Below are 24,976 nucleotides of genomic sequence, written 5' to 3'. Positions count from 1 at the left end.
AATCACCCTCTCCTTGGATGCTCTCTCCTCCTTGGGTTTTTGTGACATTTCTTCCTCCTGGTTTATCTCCTATCCGTCTGACTACGCTTTCTCAGTCTCCTTTGTTAGATCATCATCCATGACATAGCTCCTAAATGTGAGTGTTTTCCAAGGTTCTGTCCTGCGTTCTCTTCTCTCTATATACATTCTCTCTAGGTAAGCTCATCAAATCCCATGGGTTGAGCTATCATAGAGCCAGCCCAAATCTCGGAGCTTCAGTCCTGCATCATCAGTAACCTACTGGATATTTCAAACTGAATGTCCAAGAGACAACTTAAACTCAACATGTCCAAAATCATTATCTTTCCACCTAAACCCTCCCCTTTTCCAAGAATTCCTACTTTTGTCAATATATCACCATCCTTCCAGTCTCCCAAGTTCATAGCCTTGGCATTATACCACTCTCTTACTATCTCTTACCTCACAAACTGAAGCATATGCCAAGTATTTCCATTTTTATCTTTATAACATCTCTCACACCTGACTATATTCAATAGCTATCACTTTAGTTCAGGCCTCTGAGATCACCTCTCCCCTAAATAATTATAGGCATCTCCAAAATGACTGCTCTGCCTTAGACTTCACACCACTCCTTTCTTTTTTATTTTAAATCCCTACCTTCTATCTTAGAATCAACACTGTGAATTGGTTCCAAGTCAGAAGAGTAGTGGGGGCAAGGCAATGGAAGTGAAGTGACTTGTCCAAGGTCTCACAGGAAGTACCTGAGGCCAAATTTGAACACAGGACCTCCCATCTCTAGGCCTGGCTCTCCATTGAGCTGCCCCCTTTCTTAAATGTTATAACCAAACTAATATTCTTTGAGGTAGATCTTAAATGTAGTCTGTATGACTCCCCAGTCAATCAACTCCAGGAGTTTCCTGTTACCACTAGGACCAAATAGAAACTCTTTTGTTTAGCTTTAAATCCTGACACAAACAGGCTTCAGTCTAGCTTTCCAGGCTCACTAGATTATTAAATCTCCTCCCACACTCTGCAATATAGCCAAATTAGCTTTTTCTCTGTTCCTTACACACACACACACACACACACACACACACACACACACACACACACACACACACACACACGACATTCCAACTCTTATCCTCTTAGTGCTTGCTCCCCTTCACACATGCACACCCTCCTAACTTCTGCCTGATAAAGTCCTTCATTTCCTTTAAGATGTAGCTCCAGCATCATCTTCATGAAGGCTCTTTTTTTTTAACCCTTACCTTCTATCTTAGAATTGATTCAAGTATTAGTTCCAAGACAGAAGAGCTGTAAGAGCAACTGGAGTTAAGTGACTTGCCCAGGGTCACAAAACTAGGAAGTATCTGAGGCCAGACTGAAACCCAGAACCTTCCATCTACAGGTTTGGCTCTCTATCCACTGAACCACCTAGCTACCCCTCATGAAACTATATTTGATAATTCTGAAAATATTTGTTTATTCACTTTATATTTTTGCTGAATATAGTTATATATTTCCTCAATGTCTCCTTCTTTAAAAGTTAAGTTCTTTGCAAGCAGGGATTGTTTCATTCTTTGTACTTGTATTCCAAGCAAATAATATGGTATCTGAAATAGAATGGGCATTTAATAGACCCTTGTTGACTAACTGATTGGACTACACTATTGGAAAAGAGAAAGAATAAGGGGCAAATGGTCTTGGGGAAGAATACCTGGGAAAACATGAATAAAAGGGATCCATCAAGCCACCAATGATACAACAACTGGAATGGAGAATAGCAAAAGCTGTTTATCTTCCAAAGAAGGGAGTGAAATAATCCAGGCATCAGAGAAATGTAGGCCAACAGAATATAATCACACAATTTGGAATTAGTCCACGGCTTTCGAATAAACATCCTTTGGCCATGGAATTCCACAGAACAGTAGAATCAAACTAAAATATAAATGGAGAGCATCTAAAATGTAAATAAGGATTACTGAGGGCCACAAGCTAAGAGAACCACATATTAACATTACTTATGTTGGTGTGTATTTTGATTTGTTTTGGTAGACATTTCTCAGTTCCATTATGATCTTGTTCTGGTCACATTCAAGAGTGTTACAGGCCAAATGTTTGCACCTTTGCCTTCTTTCTTCAATTAGCATTGTCCTTGGGACTGGCTCAGTACTAATTTGGAGGGAACAATGTCCCTAAATGAATCACTAACATTAACTCTGCTTGAGTGTTCTCTCAGAAACTGCCTTAAACTTTCAGTTCACAAGACCCAAAAAGAGTCTATGCCTGGGCTGTGGGGAATAAAGCAGAAGCACAACATAGCCATCTTAGAATAAGAAGGACCTGCTATATAGTGCAGAATGAAAAACATGTAGGAGAAACTACAAACAAGGCTGGTGTCATACTTGCCTTCAATCCCTCCCTCCCCGTCCTCTTCATCATCCTCATCCTCATCGCTCGACTCACTGACGTGCACAGTGACAGCAGTGCTGGTTACAGGGGTCCAGTCAAAATAGACACCAAAGCCAATGTCATAATTATCAGTAGCAAATTCCCAAAAGAGACGCTTCCCATCAGGGTGGGTGGGTACACGTACTGTTACTACCTCACCCCGCTTCACCACTAGCCGAGAATTCTTCACCTTGCTCATCTTGGTTTTGAATTCCTTCATCTTGGCAAAGGTCCATATAGATGGAGGAGACAGAGGAGGTGTTGAGACTGAAAGAAACATAAAGCTCATCATGGGTGGAGCTCTCAAGCAAAGCTACACAGACCTGGCACTTTATTTATGCCAGCACTGTGGTAGAAAAGCACTTTCCTATCTATTTCTTTGGCCTTGTCATCTCTCTCTCTTTTTTAAAGAGTCCATGCAAAGACAAATCACTTCTCCCAAGATCTCACCTTTTCTCTGTTCTCCGAGAAGATCTGCAGATTCCAACTCAGTTGAAAGGGCATCCACGGTGCCTGGGTCTCCTGTGTCTGACTGGATCATAACCACATCTCCCGATCCTTTCGGCACTGGGTACTTGGTCATCTGAACAACAGATTCCTGGTTAAAGGTTGTGCTCCAAAGGTCCTTATTAAGCATTTTTTACTCTGAATAATTCAAGAAGCTTCTGGCTAAACAATAACTTCACTCTGCTACTTGCATCAATAATGAAAATATCTCCCCTCTGGTCCTACTTTGGGACCTACTATCCAATTTAGCCTTGCTTCTCTTCCCTCAATGACCAGGCTTCTCTAAATTTCTCCTGGTGCCCTCCTATTTCCTAGTTGTTATACTCTTATTTCAAAGATTTCGCCTTACTCCTTCATCAACCTTTCATGACTTGCCCAACTTTAAGCTTTCTAAAAATCTTTGCCCACAACTGTGATCATATTAATTTTTTTTGCATTAAATATCTGCAACCTACTCTAATTTTTCACTTCTCTTGCAGAGGCACCTCCCTAACTATTTTCATCTGTTCTTATGCCACCTGGGACTTAACTCTCCCTCCCACTGTGCCATGAATTCCCCTCCTACTTTCCCTGTTCACCTCCCACCTTCCAGGTAACTGTCAATACTTCACAAAAGCAATGTACAAATATGCAAAACAAATACTCTCTTCCCTGTACCACCTGGCTCTGAGGTTCCATGTTTGAATTATGTTGTCTGTTTACCTTGTCAGCACCCTGAGGTAGAAACTCCTTCATTCTCTATTTTATTCAGTCCTAATACTGCTCTACAAATAATTATAATCTAATCACTGACACCAAGAAGGGGGGGGGGCTGGTTTTATATTTAAATGCTGTTTTTACTGGCAGAAAGAACCCTGACCTATAATACACAATACAAATGTAGTCTTGATTAGTTTTGTCTTCTTACACTGGAAGCCCTCTTTAAGTTACTGATCCAAAATCTAATCTAGGATGTTCTTTCAGATTACTGTTCTTTCTCTGCATGAGGAGAGAAGTATATTATTATTCCCTGGCTTTTTCTCTCAGTAGTAGCTACCTTAATAGAAATACTATATTTACTGGCAAAAAGACAATACATCACAAAGAAACTGGAAAGAGCCTTAGAGGCTCCAGTGGTCCTTTCATTTAGACATAATACAATTGTGAATATGCGGAAACAGATCAGTTTGTAATCCTTTTCTCCAATTTTCTCACAGGAGTATGTTTCCAGTGATAAACACTCCAGCTGTCCCCTATGTGTATGTATAGGCCAGATCCCTTGATGTGGTGTTCAAAATGAGCCTTCTCTTTTCCCAAAGAAATATTTTTTCACTTGTCATTTTTAATACTTCCTCTATTCCTAATGGAATGAGGAATTCCACTACTGATATCATTCCTCTGAAACCTTAACCAAAAATTTTAAGCAGATTTACTTTTTTTTTTTAAGGGAGGGGAGAGAGAAAGAAAACACAAGCCAATGATAAGGATGTTATTACGGTAGAGTAGAAAGAACACAGGATTTGGAGTCAGAAGAATTGATTTTGGTTGTTGGCTCTATTATTTATCACCTACGTAACTATAAAGTCACTTGGCATCTCTGAGTCTTAGTTTCCTCATTCATAAAATGAAGGGGTTGGAACAAAATGATTTCTAAAGTTCTTTTCACTCGAAAGGACTATGATTCTATAATTATATCATTTTCATTCATCTGATATTGAGGGAACACAGTATCACGATTTTATTCAATTCATTCATTATTCATTATTGAAGCATTTAATGTATTGGAACACAAGAAAGATGGAATTCTGTGAGATGAGCTAGAAGCATAAACATGAAAAGTTAGGGTCCTTCCTAATACATGACTGCTGTTTCTCCCTTCAATTTTCAAAATTATAAAGCCAGACAAAACTTAGGATAATAATTCCTAGACTATAGTATCAGAAATTCCCCCTTTAAGATATGAGAGTGAGTGCTCCTTACCTCTTTAATAAGTTGGTCTCCTGACAGTGTTTTCTGACCCACCAATGCCTGCTCCTCCAAAGCACCATCACCTTTTCCAGGATTTTCTGCTATATCCTCAGTCACAGACGATACAATCTGTGGCCTCTCAGAAGAAGACAACACATGAATTCAAGGGCTCTCTTAAGAAACATATTCACTTTACAGCAACTTTTGAAAAAGTCAGCAATCAAAGGATAATCTCTCAACACTTAATTCTGCTGCCTAGTGTCCTTAAGTTTCCAACACTTTAGTTGACCAATCACTAAAATTTAGCTGATCTGAAAGTTTTGAATACCAGGACTCAGAGACTGAAGAGAACAAGTACCTGTCTCCTATCATCCATGCAAATCTCTACAGATGATAAGGAGAGTCAAAATCTTGCAGTTAGTCTGCTTCACATAAATGACAGGGATAAAGTAAAAAAGAAGGTACCTAACTTAAAATAGTCATTGCTAAGACAAAGGTTACTTAAATCAATTAACAAAGAAAACTACTTGTACTCCAAGGGCAAAGTCTTTTATCATTTCCTTTTACCATAAAAAATCAAATGACTGCAGAAAACATATTGATGCCTCAAGTAATTTTTGGGAAATAACTACATTTTGGGGTCAGTTTATTACAAAATCAAAGCAGGGTAAGTCACTCAGTTGATTACTATTCCCTTAAATACTTAGAAAAGGGAAATTAATTTGCAGTCTCTAAGTCACTTCAATTTTTTGTTTTTAAATATTTCCAGGATCTGTGATTTTACTGTTGTGGATATTCCCTCCATTGATGTAGTCACAGCCCCTAGACTACTTGGTAGACTCTCCTTAAGAGCTGCTATGGCTGAAAAAATTCATCACCTTGAGACCAATCTGGTGAACTGAATGATGTACACATCTCTGCGCACCACTATCACTAGTCCTTACTTGTAGGCTTTTCCAACTGGTAGGATTTGCCAATGTTTGCCTGTCATTGGCATAACCTCTAGGAACTTGCTTGCCAAGGTCATATCCATGAAACTATAAGGCAGTAGAGAAGAATTTCAATCTATCTCAAAGAAAATTAGTTAGTTTGTAGATGAGAAACTTATGAGAACCACAGACCTAAATCGTCATCATGGGTTCATAAACTTAGTGCTGGAAAGGACTTCAGAGATCATCTAGTTCAATCCTCTTCTTTCATGGATTAGGAAACTGAGACCCAGAGAAGTCAAGTAACTCACTCAAGGTCACCCAAGTTGCAAATGGAAGTGTTAACATTTGTAAACTGGCTCCTTAAGAACATGTCCAGCACTTATTACAATATGCCCTCACTACCATTTCTTCAGCTGGTTATGAGCATTACTGAGGATTTACAACATTAAAAAAATTAATAGGCGTGATCTATTGGGTTACTGTATTGTTCCTTCTTTAACATAACACATGAAACTGAATCTTATGGTAAATTTTTTCCTCTTTAGGATTTAAATTTTTTAGTTTAAATTAAAATATTAATTTTTATTTAAGAAAAATAATAATTATGATCTATCAACCATAGAAACCTAGGCTTGGAAGGGATCTCAGAGGCCATCTGACCCAACACATACCTGAAGAAGAATCCCTCTACAGCATATTCACAATTCATGGTCACCTGGTTTTGTTTTATTTGTTTGTTTGTTTTTTAATGCCATTGTGAGGAAAAACCTCCTAACAGAACCCATACAACTTCTGGATATATCTAACTATTAGATTAGATATTTACTATTAGATTAGATGTTTTTATCTTACATCAAACCTGAATCTGACTACCCATTGTTTCTGGGAAGCCCTTCCAGTGCCAAAGAAAGCTATCTGAACTTCTCCCACTCCTGCTCTCTAAATTGTCTCTTCTCCAGGTTAAACATCTTCAGTTCCTAATTAATGAGGACAATTCATATTTTAGATCATTTGCCTGAAAACTCATACTGCATACTGTTCCAAAAATGTAGCATTTCTTTGCCTTCAGCACTTTCTTTTTCATAAAGCATCTATTATATGCCACAAGAAATAGTTGCATTTAATTACTATTTATGATAGCCTTTTATTCTCTGAAGAACTTGGAGAGGTGGTATTTGGAAGTAAATTAAATTGCAAATTACTCAAAGCATATTTTAGAGAAAATACCCATTTCAAGTCCTCCACTCTACACTGAACTGGAAAAGGTGATACCAAAAAAAAAAAAGTTTTTGGTGTTAGGAAGAGAGAAGCATTCAGTTTGTCTCACTAGAGATGGCAATGGAATTTTTAAAACTATTATTTTGGGCAGACATAAAATAATTACTAGACTTAAGGCTTTACTATGTGCTGTATTTTAAAAACAAATCTGTTTTCTTGCCTATCATTGCTATTTTTTCTCTTCTAAGATAAATGTATTTAATATTAAAAGAAAAAAAGTCATTTTGTGATAGTTCTTCCTTCAAACCAACATGTGTTGAAAACACATAAAATGAAGAAATTATATTAAATAATCTTCCAACTCTGAATTCTATTACTCTATGAACTGGGAAGAAGAAGAGTAAGGAATCAGGAAAAAGAATTAAGCAAATTGAAAACTGTTCCCACTCTGTAAGTAGGGTAGTAGAAAGAGCACTATAAATTACAGATCAATCTTATACTATGTACTTTACTGGGCTGTGTTAAGAAAGATTTTTGTACACTCTAAGACACTAAAAAATAAAGAATTTATTAAAATTCCCAAAAGTCTTTAGGAGTCTGTTTCTTTTAAAGTGTTTGTTATAGGTAATAATCTAAAACCTAAGCATTAGAAAAAAACTCTTAGAATAACAACTTTTATATAGTCTTTAAGATTTTTCAATGCACTTGCAAATATTATCTTCTTTCATCCTCACAACTCTGGAAAATAAGTGCTAGTATTATCTTCATTAGAGGCTAAGTGATTTGCCAGGTCCCCACAACAGTAAGGGGCTGGATTTGAATTCAGGTCTTTTTGCCTTCTCTGTGTTACCATCATTTTGAATTCTGGGAAAGAAAGATCTTTTCCATTACAGACTATAAGAGAGAAGCTGCAAAAGGAGGAAAAATCAGATCCAGCAAGGCAAAGGAACAGACCAAGTGGGGGAAGGGCAAGGAAGGCTCAAGATTCCAGGAAGGAACAGAGAAGTTTAGAGGATTCAAAACTGTCAGCTCACTTCTGATCAGCTCTCTCCTGGAATGGAGGGTCTGAGAGGAGGACCTCTGAGATGGAGAATCCCTCTGGACATTGACTACCTTCCAGTGAACTCCTAAATCCCTCTGGTTACAACTGAAGACAAAGTAGATTGGGATGTTAGAGAAAGTCGTCTACTGAGAAGATTTCTTTCCCCAAACTGTCCTGAACTTCAACTCATAATCAGATTAGTTTAGGAGGAAGGACAAACCCAACAACTAACTAAAGGAGGGTCAGGCCGACAGCCTGAACCCCTCAGGATTTGGGAGAGAGGTCAGTTGCTAATCTATAGAGATTCTTATCTCCCACTTTCCTCAACCAAACACCATCATCCTCCCTTCCCTGTGTGTCCTCAAGAATAAAGTGTTACCCTTTAGATCAGGTCTGCCTGCTTTCTGATATCAAAGAAGGAGACTAAAGATTTGGGGGTGGGAATTAAACTGTTCCCCAAAAGGGAGAATAGTTCAAGACCAGGGCTAAGGAGGGAACTAGGTCTCAAAGGGAAAGAGGCAGTTGGGATATTGAGAGGATCCAGAGGCAGGAAGTTTACCCTGTCTCTCAGCAACAGCTAAGATCAAGAAGGGAGGTCATTTCTCTAAAACCTTCTCTTCCAGTCCTTAACCTCCACCTCCCAAACCCAATCTCTGAGGAGATATATTCTGTCCCTCAGGAAGACAAATAGTGCTATCTTCCCCAAGGGGAAGAAAGGGGAGGATCAATCTCTTCCCTCCCTCCATTTCTTCAGTTCTCTCACCCTCACTCTCCAGTTCCCCAGTGTGTGAGTGTGTGACCTCCTTCTGGTCATATATTACAAGACTGATGAAAAGAAACATACATATAAGGTGGGGGGGATGTCACAACCCACTTAGATGATTTGGCTGTGTGAAAAAAAAAACAACTAGACTTGAATTCAGAAAATGGGGCTTTAAGTTGCTGCTCTTCTATATACTAGCTGTGTCATTCTGGGCAAGTCACTTGCCTCTAAAACCTCAGTGATGACATCAATGAAGTAGAGATAATATAAACTTTGTATTATACTAAATTACAGAGTTATGGAGATAAGATAATACCAGTATTGTGAACTAGGAAGCTTGGCTATAGAGACAACTGTTCTCTAACCTGCAGTCCATGGGCTTTTAGCAAAACAGCGAAGGTTACTAAGAGTTCTCATATATTGTCAGACTCTCTACACATATCCTCCCTACCATATACCTGTGATGTAGGAGATCTAAATCAGGACTCGTGATTAAGAAGGAACAGAGAAGAAACAAATTGAGAAACACCTATCTTAAAAGATTAATAACATTTTCAAAATCTGAAGATCCCCTAAAAAAGATGCCTGTGTCAGCATACAGACTGCCAATTCAAAAAGAGAAAATCCCAAAAAAATTATGTAAATATATTTTTGAGGCCTTTACTCTGAAAATAACAATAACTGACCATAGGGTCTTTCCTGGTCAACAGCCTTCCCTAATTAGTTATGGCAAACCTGTGGGTGACTCTAATGGAAATCATATACATGAATAAACCTGAAGCCATCACCCTGAGATCAATGCCAAAGCATTGATCCAAGATAAAACAAGATGTTCTTGCCAAAGCACTCTCTTGTTATAATGACTCCAAGAAGCCATTCTTGAATTAATGTTCCATTTCTAAATTAATGATTCTTATAAACATTCTTAGACATGAAAGAAAGATTCAGCAAGTCCTTGCATAATCTAGGCACTCCTTATTATCTTGAGAATCCTTTTGAAATAACCACCTGCCTTTTTAAATTCACCATTTCCCCAAGTCTATTACATAGCTATGTACACTGACTTTCTAATAAATAGGCACTGCTGCTTGACTAAGGGGCAGCAGCTGCCTCCACCAACAGACTGCTCAGACTGCTTCCTCCTTTTGTTTTGTGCATTTGCATGCTGAGTTGTATTTCTTCAGTACCGTTTTGCTCCGTGCCTGTACCAGCCACAGCACAAGCCACCCTTTCAACCCCCAATTACCCTTATGTTTACTGTGCATATATCTTGTAGTAACATAAATGCTATGTGTCATTTCCCCTTGTAGAACGTAAGCTCCGTGAGGGAAGGGTCTGTTTTGTTCACCTTTGCACCTAGCAATGTCAGGAACACAGTAAACATTTAAAAAATACTTGTTGGGGGTAGCGAGGTGTCTCAGTGAATAGAGAGCTAGGCCTGGAGATTGGGGGAGCCCTAGGTTCAAATGTGGTCCCAGATACTTCCTAACTGTGTGACTCTGGGCAAATCATTTAATCCCAATTGCCTAGATTTTACCGCTGGTCTGCCATGGAATTGATACTTAGTATTAATTCTAAGACAAAAGGGTAAGGTTTTATTAAAAATAAGATTTTTAATAAAAAAATACTTGTTGACTGATCATAAACTTAATATGTTTTGATTCTCACAGTAACCCTGTGATATAGATTACTGTTGCCCCACATTATAGACAAGTAAACTGAGACTCAGAGTCAGGTGACTTGCCCACAGTCACAAAACTAATATAGGTATCTAAGATAAGATTCAAACCCATTCAAACCCAAAAAATATTACTGATTCCAAGCCTAGTGCTATCTCTCCATTACAACAGACTGCCTCTCATCTGCCCAAGAAACTATGCTTAAAATATCTCACTGAATCTGATTTCTGGGGGGGGGGGGGGAAGCCTAATGAGAAAACTAGTGGCTTGAAAATAGATATTACAACCTATAAAACAAAATTTAGGACAGATGAACTAAGTAGGACAAAATGGTACATATTTCTTATTTTCATTTGTCTTTTCCTATGGAATGCTACTCCCTTCCTCATTTTGAGTCCTAAGCCAACAAAAAAAGATCTCTAGAAGTTTGGAGATCTTTTTTTTTCCCCCAAAGAGCTATTCTTCCTACCTGCTAGTTGAGGATGGAAGGTCTTGATCAGAAACAGTCATCACTGGAGAGGCAATAACACTGGTTCTGTGGTCTGGATCTTCATTTTCTGAGAAGGCACAGAAATGAGAAAATCATTTCATATTCAAGAGAAGATAGGAAGTACACTCTTAAATAACTGAGAGATTTTCTTGGGGGGGAAAAAGTTAAGAAAGGGCAGCTAAAAAGCACAGGCCTGGAGTTGGGAGGACTTAGATTTAAATCTGGCCATAAATACTTCCTAGCTGTGTGACCCTGGGCAAGCCACTTAAACCCAATTGACTAGTCCCTACTACTCTTCTGCCTTGGAACTGATACATAGCATTGATTCTAGGACACAAGGTAACAGTTAAGAAAAAAAAGTCAGTAAGTTCTCCTCTTCTCCACATATTCAGGGCAAGATCTTTACCCTGGGAAAAATAAACACCCAATATTTTCAAATTATTAAAATCCAATCATTCTATAATTACAACCCATTTATATGATAAGAACTTATTTGCCAAATAAATCTCTTGCTTATCTAATTCAGTCATCCTATAAATCAGGAATAATTTATTCTTGGAGAGTAAGAAAATTCCAAATATATTTATAAGACCAGTTAAAGAAAGAGCAGAATATGGATAAAACAGACTGGTGGTTAAAAAAGCCATCACTGAATCTAACAAATTAAATTCTACGACATGAGGCTGAATTCATTCATTTATTCTATGCATTCAATAACAAAGATTGGCTGAATACTACTGAGAAATTTAAGACTTAGACCCTTGCTTTCAAGGAAATTTTGGGGGAATGATATCCAGCTTACTTATTAGCTTCTGAAATTCAATTTTTACTACTAAAAATAACATCTGCCTACTCCTAGTCTTTTTGCATCTTTCTTCATCCATGATTTCTCAAAGAAATTATTCATTCTTCAATCACTTCTACAAGTTTTTTTCATTCCTTAGTAATTCATCTGGCCCTAGTGACTTAAACTCATTTAAAGTAGCTAAGTTCTTCTGTCTCTATACTGGGTTTCAATTTCTTTTTGTCAATGTTAGCATTCCAGTTTCAATACCAATTTCATTAGTGAAGATGGAATCAAAATAAGAGCTGAGTAGGTCTGTCCTCTGTTAGCAACATATCATCTTCCCAAGACCAGTCCTTCTCTTGCTCTGAACATAACTACAATGGATGAAGGCTGTTTCTTTATATAGAAATTTTTAAATAGAAAGCAGCAATGGATATAAAAGATGATATAAAATTAACTCCAAAGACATTTTTTTTAAACCCTTACCTTCCATCTTGGAATCAATACTGTGTATTGGCTCCAAGGCAGAAGAGTGGTAAGGGCTAGGCAATGGGGGTCAAGTGACTTGCCCAGGGTCACACAGCTAGGAAGTGGCTGAGGCCAAATTTGAACCTAGGACCTTCCGTCTCTAGGCCTGGTTCTCAATCCACTGAGCTACCCAGCTGCCCCCAACAAAGACATTTTTAATGGGGATTTAAGTACTGACCTTTAGCACATAAAAATACATTTTTATGGAACAGCTAGATGGCTCAATGGACAGAAAGCTAGGCCTGGAAACAGGAGGTCCTAGGTTCTAATCTGGCTTCTGTGAATTTTAGATTTACTCCAAACCCCTAAATTTACCCCTTACACTTTAGACACTTCCTAGCTATATGACCCTGGGCAAGTCACTTAACCCCAAGTGCCTAACCCTTAACGTTTTTCTGCCTTGGAACCAATACCTAGTATTGATTCTAAAACAGAAGGTAAGGGGTTTGGGTTTTTTTTTTTAATACATCTAGAAAAGAAATACTTAAGGAAAGGTTATTTACTGCCGAACCAAAAGGTTAGAATAATTATAGGGAGCTATACTAATCTAAGATATCGGCATCATGATCTTCACAGTGTCTTGATTTTTAGAATATATTTTTAGAATTAGAAATAAAATGTTTCTGAAAAACTGATAAAATGGATACACATTTTAAGCTTAAAAGTTATTTGGTTTGTTTTGAAATTAAATGATAGTTAGAAAACTATGAAAAATATAACTAATTATATTTGGGCAGCAATTAGTGAAAGTAAATAGGAAGAAATTTTATACACACACACATATATACATATAAATTCATTAGTATGAGGATGGAGAAAAATGCAGTTCTGCTTTACAGGAGACAATTACATGACTGGTTTTTTCAAATGCTTGATTTTAGTTAATTAGAAAAACAAGAAAAAGCAAGATGTACTGATAAAAGTGAACAGTATCTAATATAAGCCCTAATAAAAATTTGTGAAGCAAATTACCATTCAGATACAAGACTGGCTAGATGACCTCTACAGTCCTTTCCAACTCACAAGTCTTTGAAGTTCAGCAAAACAAGATATAGAAAAATAGTTAATACATCCTTCAAAGAGGCAACAGAGTACTTGATAGATCAAATGAGATAGGGGAGGAAGAAAAAGAACAAGAATAACTCCATAATTTATGATTTGCAATATAAAACTGAGCAGTCGAGTAAGAAAAAAGTTCAATTTTAAAAGAACCTATTTTGTAGCTAATGCAACATTTGAAATTTGAGTTCTTTTTCCAAACATATGAGAAGCCTAAGATCAAAATTTCCTTATTTTGCTGTAGATTCCTATTTAGTGAGCATCAGAAGGAGGAGGGGGAAAAGGAAGAGGAAGGGGGGGAGGGGGAGGAGGAAAACTAGGAGGGGGAGGGGGAGTAGGAGGAGAGGGAGGAGGAGGAGAAGAGGGGAGGGGGAGGAGGAGAAGAAGCAGCAAAGAAAGCAAATGATTTCACTAACAGAGAGGTCAAGGTTTTTCAGAAGAGTTCTTATAAATCTGTAATGCTGGAGGAATGGCATCCCTATTCTTGGACTGACTGTAGTCAATAATTAATCCATCTTTTTAGGTTTAGAGGAATTAATAACATGAGTTATATTTACAGACAAGAGAAAATCAAACAAAAAATTGTAAACATCTACCTTATAACTAAATCTTAGGGGCAACTAGGCTCAGTGGATTGAGAGTCAAGCCTAGAAATAGGAGGTCCTGAGTTCAAATATGACCTCAGACACTTCCAAGCTATGTGACCCTAGGCAAGTAACTTGGCCCCCATGTCTAGCCTTTACTACTCTTCTGCCTTGAAACCAAGACACAGTATTGATTCTTTTTTTTTTTAAGCCCTTACCTTCTGTCTTGGAGTCAATACTGTGTATTGGCTCCAAGGCAGAAGAGTGGTAAGGGCTAGGCAATGGGGGTCAAGTGACTTGCCCAGGGTCACACAGCCAGGAAGTGTCTGAGGCCAGATTTGAACCTAGGACCTCCCATCTCTAGGCCTGACTCTCAATCCACTGAGCCACCCAGCTGCCCCCTACAGTATTGATTCTAACAGGGAAGGGAAGGGTTTTTAAAAAAATAAACAACAAAGCAATGAAATTTTAATACCCTGCAAAACAACCTTTCAAATTTCCTGAGTAGGACACTAAGAGACCTAGGTTTCAGATTCCTGGTCTGGAATCTTTAAATCTTTAATACTAATATTATAGAATCATAGACATTTTAGGCTTTAAAAAGACCATTAGAAATCATCTGGTCTTGTACTTATTTTATATATGGGCAAACTGAGACCTAAAGAAATGAAATTACATGCCCAAGATCACAATGCTAATTAGAGTCAGAGCTGGAATCAAAATACCCAAATCTTTTGGATTTTCTTTCCAGTGTTATTTCCACTGCGATCATGATCATTATTGCTGTCCTAGCAAGTAAAAATGTCAATCAATCAATAAGCATTTAAGTGCCTGCTATTTATAAGGCACTATGCAATAACCAAAACAAGTCCTAAGTAAAACTGATCTCAGCTCTTCCCCGATTCATTTTGCAAATATTATTTATATACATACTTAAATATTTACAGGTTGTCTCCCCTGTTCAAGTTGGAGATCTTTGAGGAAAGAGACTATTTGGTCTTTGTATCTCACTGTTCAGCACATAAGTGCTTACTAAATGCTTGTTAGTGGATGAAAAGATATATCATTTAAGACAAAACTACAACAGGAAATATATTTATTGTATACCAACTACATTCCATATTATTTCAGAACAGTGAATGATTACATTAATTATATATTTTTTAACCTGATACTAAATATCTGTTTCAAGACAGAAGAACAGTAAGGGCTAGGCGATAGGGGTTAAGATTCTTGCTCAGGGTCACACAGGAATTATCTGAGGTTATATTTGACCCAGAACCTCCCATATTCAGGTCTTACTCTTTATCCACTGAGCCACTAATGCACTATTACAGAATCTCTTCTCTTAGTGCCCATAAAGACCACCTAAACTAAGATAAATGATACAACACTAAATCATTTTATTCTTTTGGGAATTGAAAAACTCATATGCCTCCAAGCATAAGAGGTTATTAAAAATAATTATATTAAATAAAACAAGTACATCTTGATAAGTGAAGCACAGCAGCTTCTAACTGGTTTCTTACCAAGACTTTAGTTAATAATAAACATGTGACTCCCTAAACAATATGCTTCCAGCAATTTCCAAAATGAACCATTGATTTGGGATGGTTGCAAATAAGTTTTGCTAAAAGCAAGTAAATATACATTCCATATTTCTTGTTCCTTATTCTCCTTTGGGAGAGTATAAGAATTTTTATTCAGTCCCACTCTTCTAGGATTGCTACTCATGTACTATGTTATTCTTTAGGGAAAGGTGAAAAGAGAATTTACTTAGGTAAATTCCTCTTAAACAGAGCAGCTTGCAGAGTTTCCTTTTAAGGTTATCATACTGTAGTGGTAGTCTCTCGGTGACCGAGAATGACCATTGTCTTTGTGCATTATCATCTATTGATGTACCCTCATGTGGCTTTGGAGTCCAAAGGCTAAGGCGCAGAGTTTGTGGCACATGGGGCATGGGACTCCAGTTGTTACGGGAGGTGCGGTGGTGGCCTGGTGTCGGCATTCAGCGCAGCGGCAAGATGTTGATGTCGCTCATCTTCAAAGGTGGTGGCGGCATGGTTAATGTGGGTTCGCCAGCTGCTTCTGTCAGAGGCAGCGAGTTCTAGTTGCTTTGGTGTAATGCCAGCCCACTTCAAGTTGGACTTTAGCTGATCCTTGAATCTTTTCTTTGGTCGGCCTTGTTTCCTGAGTCCAGCTGACAGTTCACCATAGAATACCTGTCTTGGTATTCGCTGTGGGTCCATGCGGATGACGTGTCCAGACCATCGTAGCTGGGTTTTGAGGACCAGGACTTCGATGCTGGTGGAGTTGGCTCTGTCGAGGACTTCCTGGTTGGTGATTCGGTCCTGCCATCGGATCCTCATGATTGACTGGAGGGAGCATTGGTGGAATTGCTCCAACTGTTTCATGTGCTTCCGGTACAGTGTCCATGTCTCGCAACCGTACAGGAGCGAGCTGAGGACCACTGCGTTATACACTTTGAGCTTCGTCGCAGTGCTTATACCTCTGTGTTGGAGGACTTTGCAGCGCAGCCACCCAAGTGCCTGGCTGGCCTTTTGGATCCTGGCATTAATCTCGTGGTCTGGGGACCCGTTATATGCGATATTGGTGCTGCCCAGGTACTTGAAAGTGTTGACGTTAGAAAGCTGTGTGCCGTCGATTGTAATGCACAGCTGGTTAGTTGGCCTCCCTGGTGCAGGTTGGAACAGCACCTCTGTTTTGCTGAGGCTGATAGTCAGGCCAAACAGTTTTGTTGCAGTGGAGAACCTGTCCACAATGGTTTGGAGATGATTTTCTTGGTGGGCCATGAGAGCACAGTCATCTGCAAAGAGAGCTTCCAGGATGAGTCTCTCTGTTGTCTTTGTTTCTGCAGTCAGGTGGTGAAGGTCGAATAGTGAGCCATCCAGTCGGTATTTGATGTAGACGCCCAGGTCACAGCATGTCGTAATACTTGGGTGAAAAATAGGTTGAATAGTACCGGAGCGAGGACACAGCCTTGTTTCACGCCATTGGAGATGTTGAAGCAATCAGAAGTCTCTCCACCAGATAGGACTTCCCCTGTCATGTCGACATGAAAGAGCTGGATCAGTTTGACGAATTTTGCTGGGCAACCGAGCTTGCTGAGGATCACCCACAATGCGTCCCTGTTCACTGTGTCGAACACCTTTGTCAGGTCTATGAAGACAATGTAGAAACTCAGGTTCTGCTCAAGGCATTTTTCCTGCATTTGCCTCACCATGAAGACCATGTCAATGGTGCTGCGATCTGGTCCGAAGCCACATTGTGATTCAGGCAGGTTCTGCTCTGAAACAGATGACAGGAGTCTGTTGAGTATAACACGGGCGAGGATCTTTCCGGCAGTGGAGAGTAGTGAGATGCCTCTGTAGTTGTCACAGGCTGCTTGTGAGCCTTTGTTCTTGTATAGGACTATGATGGAGGCATCTCTGAGTTCTGGGGGCATGTCTTCCTCTTCCCATATGCTGGTCAGTACTATGTGGAATGCCTGGAGCGCCTTTCCATTTAAGGCCTTGTACACCTCGGTTGGGATCCCGTCTTTACCGGGTGCCTTGCCTACTCATTTGTTTAATGGCTTTTTGAACTTCCTCTATTGAAGGAGGGATGTCAAGTTGTTCAATGGAGCAGTTTTGGGGGATCTGGTCAAGGGAGCTTTGGTCGACTGAAGAGGGTTGGTTGAGAAGCTGACTGAAGTGTTCTTTCCACCTGTTGCTGATGCCTTTTTTATCTTTTATGAGAGTGTCACCGTCAGAGGATAGCAAGGGAGTGGTGGTGGGTTTTAATGGTCCATAGACAGTCTTGAGGGCACTGAAAAATTGTTTGTAGTTTTTCATATTAGCAAACTGCTGGATTTCTTCTGCCTTTTTTTCCCACCATCGGTCTTGCATCTTCCTGATCTCACACTGCGCCGTGGCTTGGAGAGACTTGAATCTGTCCTTTTTAGGAGCACAGTTTGGGTTATTTTGCCACTCCATAAAGGCTTTGTTCTTCTTGCTCAATAGGTCTTCAAAAGCAGTGTTGTTCTCGTCGAACCAGTCCTGATGGTTGCGTTGTTTGGGGCCTAGGACTGTCTTTGATGTTTCCTTCACTGCTTCTCTGAACTGGTTCCATTTCTCGGTTGAGCTTCCAGTGAGTGGTCCCTTGGCAGACAGCTTGTTGTCCAGGCAGGACTGGAAGGTTTGCAAATAAGATGGATCTCTAAGACGACTCACATTGTAAAACGCGCGAACTGTCTGAGCTCGTTTTGGATGGCGAGGCGCAATGTGCATTTGAAGAGTCGTTCTAACCAATCGATGGTCTGTCCAGCATTCAGCTCCTCTCATGGCTCTGGTGATCTTTACATCCTGGATGTCTCCTCAGCGTACAATGATGTAGTCAATGAGATGCCACTGTTTTGATCTTGGGTACATTCACGTTGTTTTATATTTGTTCACCATTCTGAACACAGTGTTCGTGATGGTGAGTTCGAACTCTGAACATTTGCTGAGTAGCAGTAGGCCGTTGTTGTTCATTTTGCCCACGCCATGTTTGCCGAGCACTCCTTTCCATCTTTCATGGTCCTGGCCAATGCGGGCGTTGAAGTCTCCCAGTAGTATCAGCTTGTCATTTGTGGGACTGAGTGCAGGACGGCACTCAGGTCAGAGTAGAACTGCTCAATGGTCTCCTCTGTGCTGGTCAGTGTTGGGGCATATGCGCTGATGATTATGGCATACCTGTCTTTGCTGAGAGGTAAATGGATCTTCATGAGCCTCTCGCTGATGCCCACATGCAAGTCTGGCAGCTGTTTGAGCAAACTGGTCTTGATGGCCAGGCCAACACCGTGGATTCTGTCTTCATTTGAGGCTCTACCTTTCCAGAAGAAGGTGTATCCAGTGGTGGGTTCGCTGAGTGATCCCTCTTTTGGTAAGCGTGTTTCACTTAAGGCTGCGATGTCGATGTTATATCGCACCAGTTCTTTACCGATTAGAGCTGTTCTTCTCTCAGGTCTTGGGGCATTCTCTCTATCAAGTAATGTCCTGATGTTCCATGTTCCTAGTAGGAGTTTCTTTGTATTTTTTCTTTGATTTCAACCACTTAAAGGGGATGACCCACCAGCTACAGTGTGCTGACTAGGTGTTTGTAGGGCAGGCAATGTTTGGGACACCTTTTCTAGTCCCCTCCCTTGATTAGGGTGAGCAGTGCTGTCCTAGAGAGGGCTGCTCAGTCGCCCAGGATGCTGCCGAACGTCCCTGCTGCCCTACAGGGCCGAGCAACCACTGGTCTGTGGGCCGCCTACATGTAGGATCGTCACTACAACTGCCAGTGGTCACCTCCACCTGTTGCGTCGTCACTCCCCCATCGCCGCAGGTCTTGAAGAGGGTGAACGGGGTTAGGATAGATGAGTGTGCACAAAGATACTTGTGTGTGAAAGAGATTTAAGTGGAAAAGCCAATGCACAGAGACAATCCCACTCTCTCGGTGTTGGAAGCCTGGGTCCAGTGGCACGAAAAGTCATTACACCTGGAGACTTCCTCAGCTGCATTGGATGGCCGTGTTGTCCTTTGTGCTCCAACACACCCTGAGCACTCCAAGGTGCTTTGCTGCGTCGCCATCTCAGCCGTTGAACCTTCTTGTTGGTTTCTTCCGCCTGTTCCGCCGAAGCAGTCTTCACATGCTGGGTGAGCAGAGCCCTGGTTCACCAGGGGTCGACGATCCAATGGCTACCCTCACAAGGTTTGGCCGGCCTGTCGAAGCCGTTGCCTGGGGTGTGACCGCTGCCACATGCTAGTAGCTACTGGGAGCCACAAGTGAGAGCTGGGTGTCAGGTGGGAGTCAGAGGCTGGAGAGCTGCCCTAGGAGGGCACAACAAGCCCTCCATACCAGAGATACTACCCCTCCCTGAGCACCCCAAGAGTTAATTCCTGGATCCCAGAAACTCCTGCAACATATTTTAATTCTAAACTTAAGCACATCCTTGGATATTCCAGTTATAAATCTTCAGTATAAATGGAAATCGTTCAGAAACTGACTATAAGTGTGGCTGGGAAAAGCTCAGCCATACAGATGCCATCTATTTATCCTGAATATTCACAAGGTTAAAGATAAGACAGACAAGCCAGTTATCCCACCTAACTTCCAAATATGTAAATGGCATCATCACTTTCCCAAGAACTCAGGCTCAAAATCTTGGCATAATCTTTGACTCATATGTTTATCACTGTTTCTCATATATTTATCCCTCCTTCATGCCATTAAAATTTTTTTTAATTCCAAATTTAACAAATACCAAAAAATGAATACTTTTATGTAGAAAGAAAAATTAAAAGGTTTTACGTAAAACAAATAAAAAGAACATTTTTTAAAGTATATAAGTAAATTAGAGAAATGCAAATCAAAACAACTCTGAAGTACCACCTCACACATCTAGCAGACTGACTAAAATGACAGCAAAGGAAAGTAATACATGTTGTAGAGGGTGTGGCAAAATTGGGACATTAATACATTGCTGGTGGAGTTGTGAATTGATCCAGCAATCCAGATGGCAATTTGGAACTATGCCCAAAGGGCGCTAAAAGACTGTCTGCCCTTTGACCCAGCCATACCACTGCTTGGTTTGTACCCCAAGGAGATAATAAGGAAAAAGACTTGTACAAAAATATTCATAGCTGCGCTCTTTGTGGTGGCAAAAAAATTGGAAAATGAGTGGATGCCCTTCAATTGAGGAATGGCTGAACTATTTGTGGTATGTGTTGGTGATGGAATATTATTGTGCTAAAAGGAATAATGAACTGGAGGAATTCCATGTGAACTGGAAAGACTTCCAGGAATTGATGCAGAGCGAGAGGAGCAGAATCAGGAGAACATTGTACATAGAGACAGATACACTGTGGCATAATCGAATGTAATGGACTTCTCTATTAGCAGCAATGCAATGATCCAGCACAATTCTGAGGGGCTTATGAGAAAGAACACTATCCACATTCAGAGGAAGAACTGTGGGAATAGAAACACAGAAGAAAAACAACTGCTTGATCACATGAGTTGATGGGGATATGATTGGGGATGTAGACTCTAAATGATCACTCTAGTGCAAATATTAATAATATGGAAATAGATCTTGATCAATGACACATGTAAAAACCAGTGGATTTGCTCATTGATTATGGGAGGGGAGTGGGAGGAAGGGAAGGAAAGAACATGAATTATGTAACCATGGAAAAATATTCTAAATTAATTAAATAAAATTTTTCAAATAAAAAAAAAGTATATAAGTAAAGTCAAACTACTCTACCACTTTTGACTACCATCTCTCTCCAAACTCTTAGAAAAAAATTCTGGGACAATGATCATAAGAGCTTTTAGAATGGCATTGTTTCCAGCCTGGTGTCAAACAATTTAACACCAGAAACTGATATAATTTTATCAGTGGAAATGCATGAGACCATTTTCACTTGTAGTCAAAACCTTCCATTTTTATCATATCTTCTATTAAGTTATGGAAAAGCTGCTTACCTGTATTAGTGGGTAGAAAAAATTTCCATCTTGGGATTATTCTAACTAATGAAAATCACAAGTTAAGGAAAAAAAATGTGGACAATGGACTTGACTCCTTTTTAATAATCTCTACTGATATTAATGCTATTTGGCCACTTTACATTAATATAATGAGTAAATTACTTTATAAATTCAAATTGTTTCATTCCTCAGAGAAATTTATAAATAATACAAATCAAAATAAATTTATAGTCTTCAAACAATAAATGTTTGCTGGAGGGAAGAAAAAAATATAAAGTATTTAAGTAACACCATGTTACTTCCAAAGTTGTTCTACTCATCTGTTTCTTTCTAAACTTCCTACTGTTATCTTCTGTGCATATTTAACAAAGCTCTGATACCTTATTTTTCTTTGGTTTTGGTAATACTACTGCTAGTTCCCTTCTCTCCCTCACATCCCCTGTTCTGGCAAGTGAAAAATAAAAAATTACAACGCAAATTTGTCATTTCCACAAAACATATATCTCATTCTGTACCTTAAGTCCATTAACCCTCTGTGGGGAGATAGCAAGGCTGTATTCTTCATCATTAGTATTCTGGTTTTGTGGCTGGGCTTAATTCCAAATTGACTTCCAAAATGCTAGAAAAACAGCAGTGAATTAATGTGTCTCTTTTCCCCATGGGAAGCTAGGTGATGCAGTGGATAGACTACCAGGTCTGAAGTTATGAAGACCTGAGTTCAAATTTGACCTCAAACACTTAGTGTGATCCTGGGCAAATCGCCTAACCTTGTTTGCCTCAGTTTCCTCATTTATAAAGTGAGCTGGAAAAGAAAATGGCAAAGTATTTCAGTATCTTTGCCAGGAAAACCTCAAATGGGATCTTGAAGTCTGACATGAACAGAAAATGACTTAACAACACATCTTCCCCAAGTCCCACCAACATTTGTCACTTTCCTTTTTTTTCATCTTTGCCAATCTATTGACTGTGAAGTGGAACCTCAAAGCTGTTTTAATTTGTATTTTTCTAATTACTAGTGATTTGGGGGCATTTTTTATGTAGCTGTTGACAGCTTGGATTTCTTCCTACCAAAACTACCTGTGACCATTTATCAACTGGGGAATGGTTCTGGTTCTTATAAATTCTAATCAGTTACTTATATTCTCTTGGATATTAGCCCTCATCAAAGAAACTTGCTATAAAGGTTTTTTTCTCAGTTAACCATTTACTTCTATACTTAACTTCATTCATTTTTTTTGGTGTGCAAAAACTTTTCAATGTTATTTAATCAAAACTATTCATTTTACTTTCTGAGACTATTGTTGTTTGGCCATGAACTCTTTCTATATCGGAAGCTGCAAAAGGTATTTTCTTTTTTGTTCCTCTTATTTTTTAATGAGATGACCTTTCACATCCAGGTCATGTATCCATTTATAGTTTATAGTGGTATGAAATGTTGGCCTAAATCTAACTTCTGACAGATCACTTTCCAATTATCCCTGAAATTTTTGTTAAGAGTCCTTATCCTAGTAGTTTCAGTCTTTAGGTTTATTTAATATTGTTACTATGTTTATTTGTTTCTCTATATTGTACACCTAATCTGTTCCACTCATTGACTTCCACCATAAAATAATTTGGATGATTATCGTCTGTTATCTAGTATTGCTGGGCCCCCATTCCTTCAAAATAATTTTTTTTCATTTCTCTTGGGAAGCTTGAAGTTTTATTATCAAAAATGTATGTTAACCCAGATATATTCCTTCTTAGGTCTCAAAGTAATCCTTCCATAGTTTGGTATGTAACTGGATAAGTAAATTAATTTAGGTAGTACTGTCATTCTTATTATATTGGCATAACCTAACATGGGCAATCACTCTTTTAGTTCCACTATCACCACCAGGTCCTCATTATGTCTCTTTGGATTACTGTAAAAAGCCTTCTTAGCCAACCTGACTTCTCTCTAGTTCATCAAATATAACTTTGTCATACTAATTTCCATTGGATGCCATTTTCATCAATACAGACAGAGTTGAAAGTACATTATTAGACTAAGATAGAAGAACAATGTTCATAAGATTATAAGGCTTAAAAGTTGGAAGGGCCCTCATAAATCAAGTCAACTACAAGTTAAACACACCTCACTTTACAGATGAAAAAAAGAGAGGTTTTTTTTTTTTAATAAAACCCTTATTCTCTCTTAGAATTGATACAAGTATTAATTATAAAGCAAAAAAAAAAAGTGGTAAGGCCTAGGCAATTGGGGTTAAGTGAACTGTACAGGGTCACACAGCTAGAAAGTGTCTGAGGTCAAATTTGAATCCAAGAACTCCCTGATCCAGGACTGGCATTCTATCCACTGTGCTACCTAGCTACCTGTAGAGGTCCAGAGAAGCTAAATAACTTTCCAAAGGTCACACAGGTAATAAAATAAGTAAAAAAGTCAAGACTTAAACTCAGATCCTTTAACTCCAAATTCAGTTTTCTCAACTAAATATTTAACTTTTTTTTTGGTCATTCTAACCACTTCATTACAATAATTCCATATTGTTTTACAGAAAAAGTAACAATTCACAACTCCAACAACATGTTAATATTTGTCTATAATCTATCTCAAGTTACTTGAGAGCAGGGACCATGCATTGTGCTTCCAAGTTCTTCCACTTCATTAGCATAATAATGAATATGCATTTGTTGACTGATAACATGACATTCCATCATACTTTAATGAATATGTGATCTCATTAATACAGATACTCCTTCCAAAGATGCAGTTGAAAGATGACTCTGATACTATGTGCCCATGGACAAGTCATTTCAACTTTCTTAGCTTCAATTTTCTCAACAATAAAACAAATATAATACTGGCTGTTGTGCCTTTCTTTGCCCATGGGGTTAAAGATAATATTTGTAGCCACTATAGAAATGCCAGTTATCACCATCATCCACCAAAACCAATGATGCCTACCAATACCATGTTATTCTTGTCCATGTCCTCCCTTCTCCACAAGGGGTCTACCCAACATGGTGTGTAGGGCGTGGGGGGGGGGTTTCATTTCATTAATTCCAACCCTAGAGATGTATCACATCTGCTTCTTCTACCACCAATGAAGAGAAAAAAAATACAACGTGTCAAATAGTGAAATTAGATAGAGAGCTTCCTCTGAAGTACAGTCTCGTATCCCTTTGAATCTGGTTTGAAGTCCTGTTTCTGTGAATAGAACTGGTATGGCTTTCATTATTTAACCTCCCTGGATAAAAGGGATTGAACTACATAATTTCTAAAGTCCTTCTACCATCTTCAATCCTTCCACCCCAAAACCCAACCAAATGCTACCTATCTCTTCCACTGTGCCCTATGGAATGCTTGCTACATAGGCAACAAACTTGCCTCTTCTACTTCCTGAATTTGCTGGCAATCACTAAGACCCAGATCCCCCATGAGTACACAGCTTCCGTTACCCCTTCCAGTACTGGCTGTACTTTCATTCTGTT

At 39.1% G+C, this 24,976-nt stretch overlaps 1 protein-coding gene across 5 annotated transcripts in view; it reads right to left on the bottom strand.

Moving 5' to 3' along the window:
* TMED8 (transmembrane p24 trafficking protein family member 8) overlaps positions 1-24,976 on the bottom strand; it is a 70,330-nt gene that overhangs the window by 28,402 nt on the left and 16,952 nt on the right. For all 5 annotated transcript variants that reach the window (XR_457334.3, XM_007472744.3, XM_056810617.1 and 2 more), the window contains 4 exons: positions 11,012-11,099; positions 4,921-5,044; positions 2,905-3,037; positions 2,413-2,721 (listed from right to left, as the gene is read on the bottom strand). Coding sequence is in view for 4 of the 5 variants with exons in the window: in XM_001374066.4 (XP_001374103.1) it covers positions 2,413-2,721; positions 2,905-3,037; positions 4,921-5,044; positions 11,012-11,099 (654 nt within the window). In the remaining variant the exon portion in view is untranslated. The remainder of the gene's footprint in view (positions 1-2,412; positions 2,722-2,904; positions 3,038-4,920; positions 5,045-11,011; positions 11,100-24,976) is intronic.

Source organism: Monodelphis domestica, chromosome 1 (assembly GCF_027887165.1).
Source record: "Monodelphis domestica isolate mMonDom1 chromosome 1, mMonDom1.pri, whole genome shotgun sequence".
Taxonomy (NCBI): Eukaryota; Metazoa; Chordata; class Mammalia; order Didelphimorphia; family Didelphidae; genus Monodelphis; species Monodelphis domestica.
This window is presented reverse-complemented; position numbering and strand designations above follow the sequence as displayed.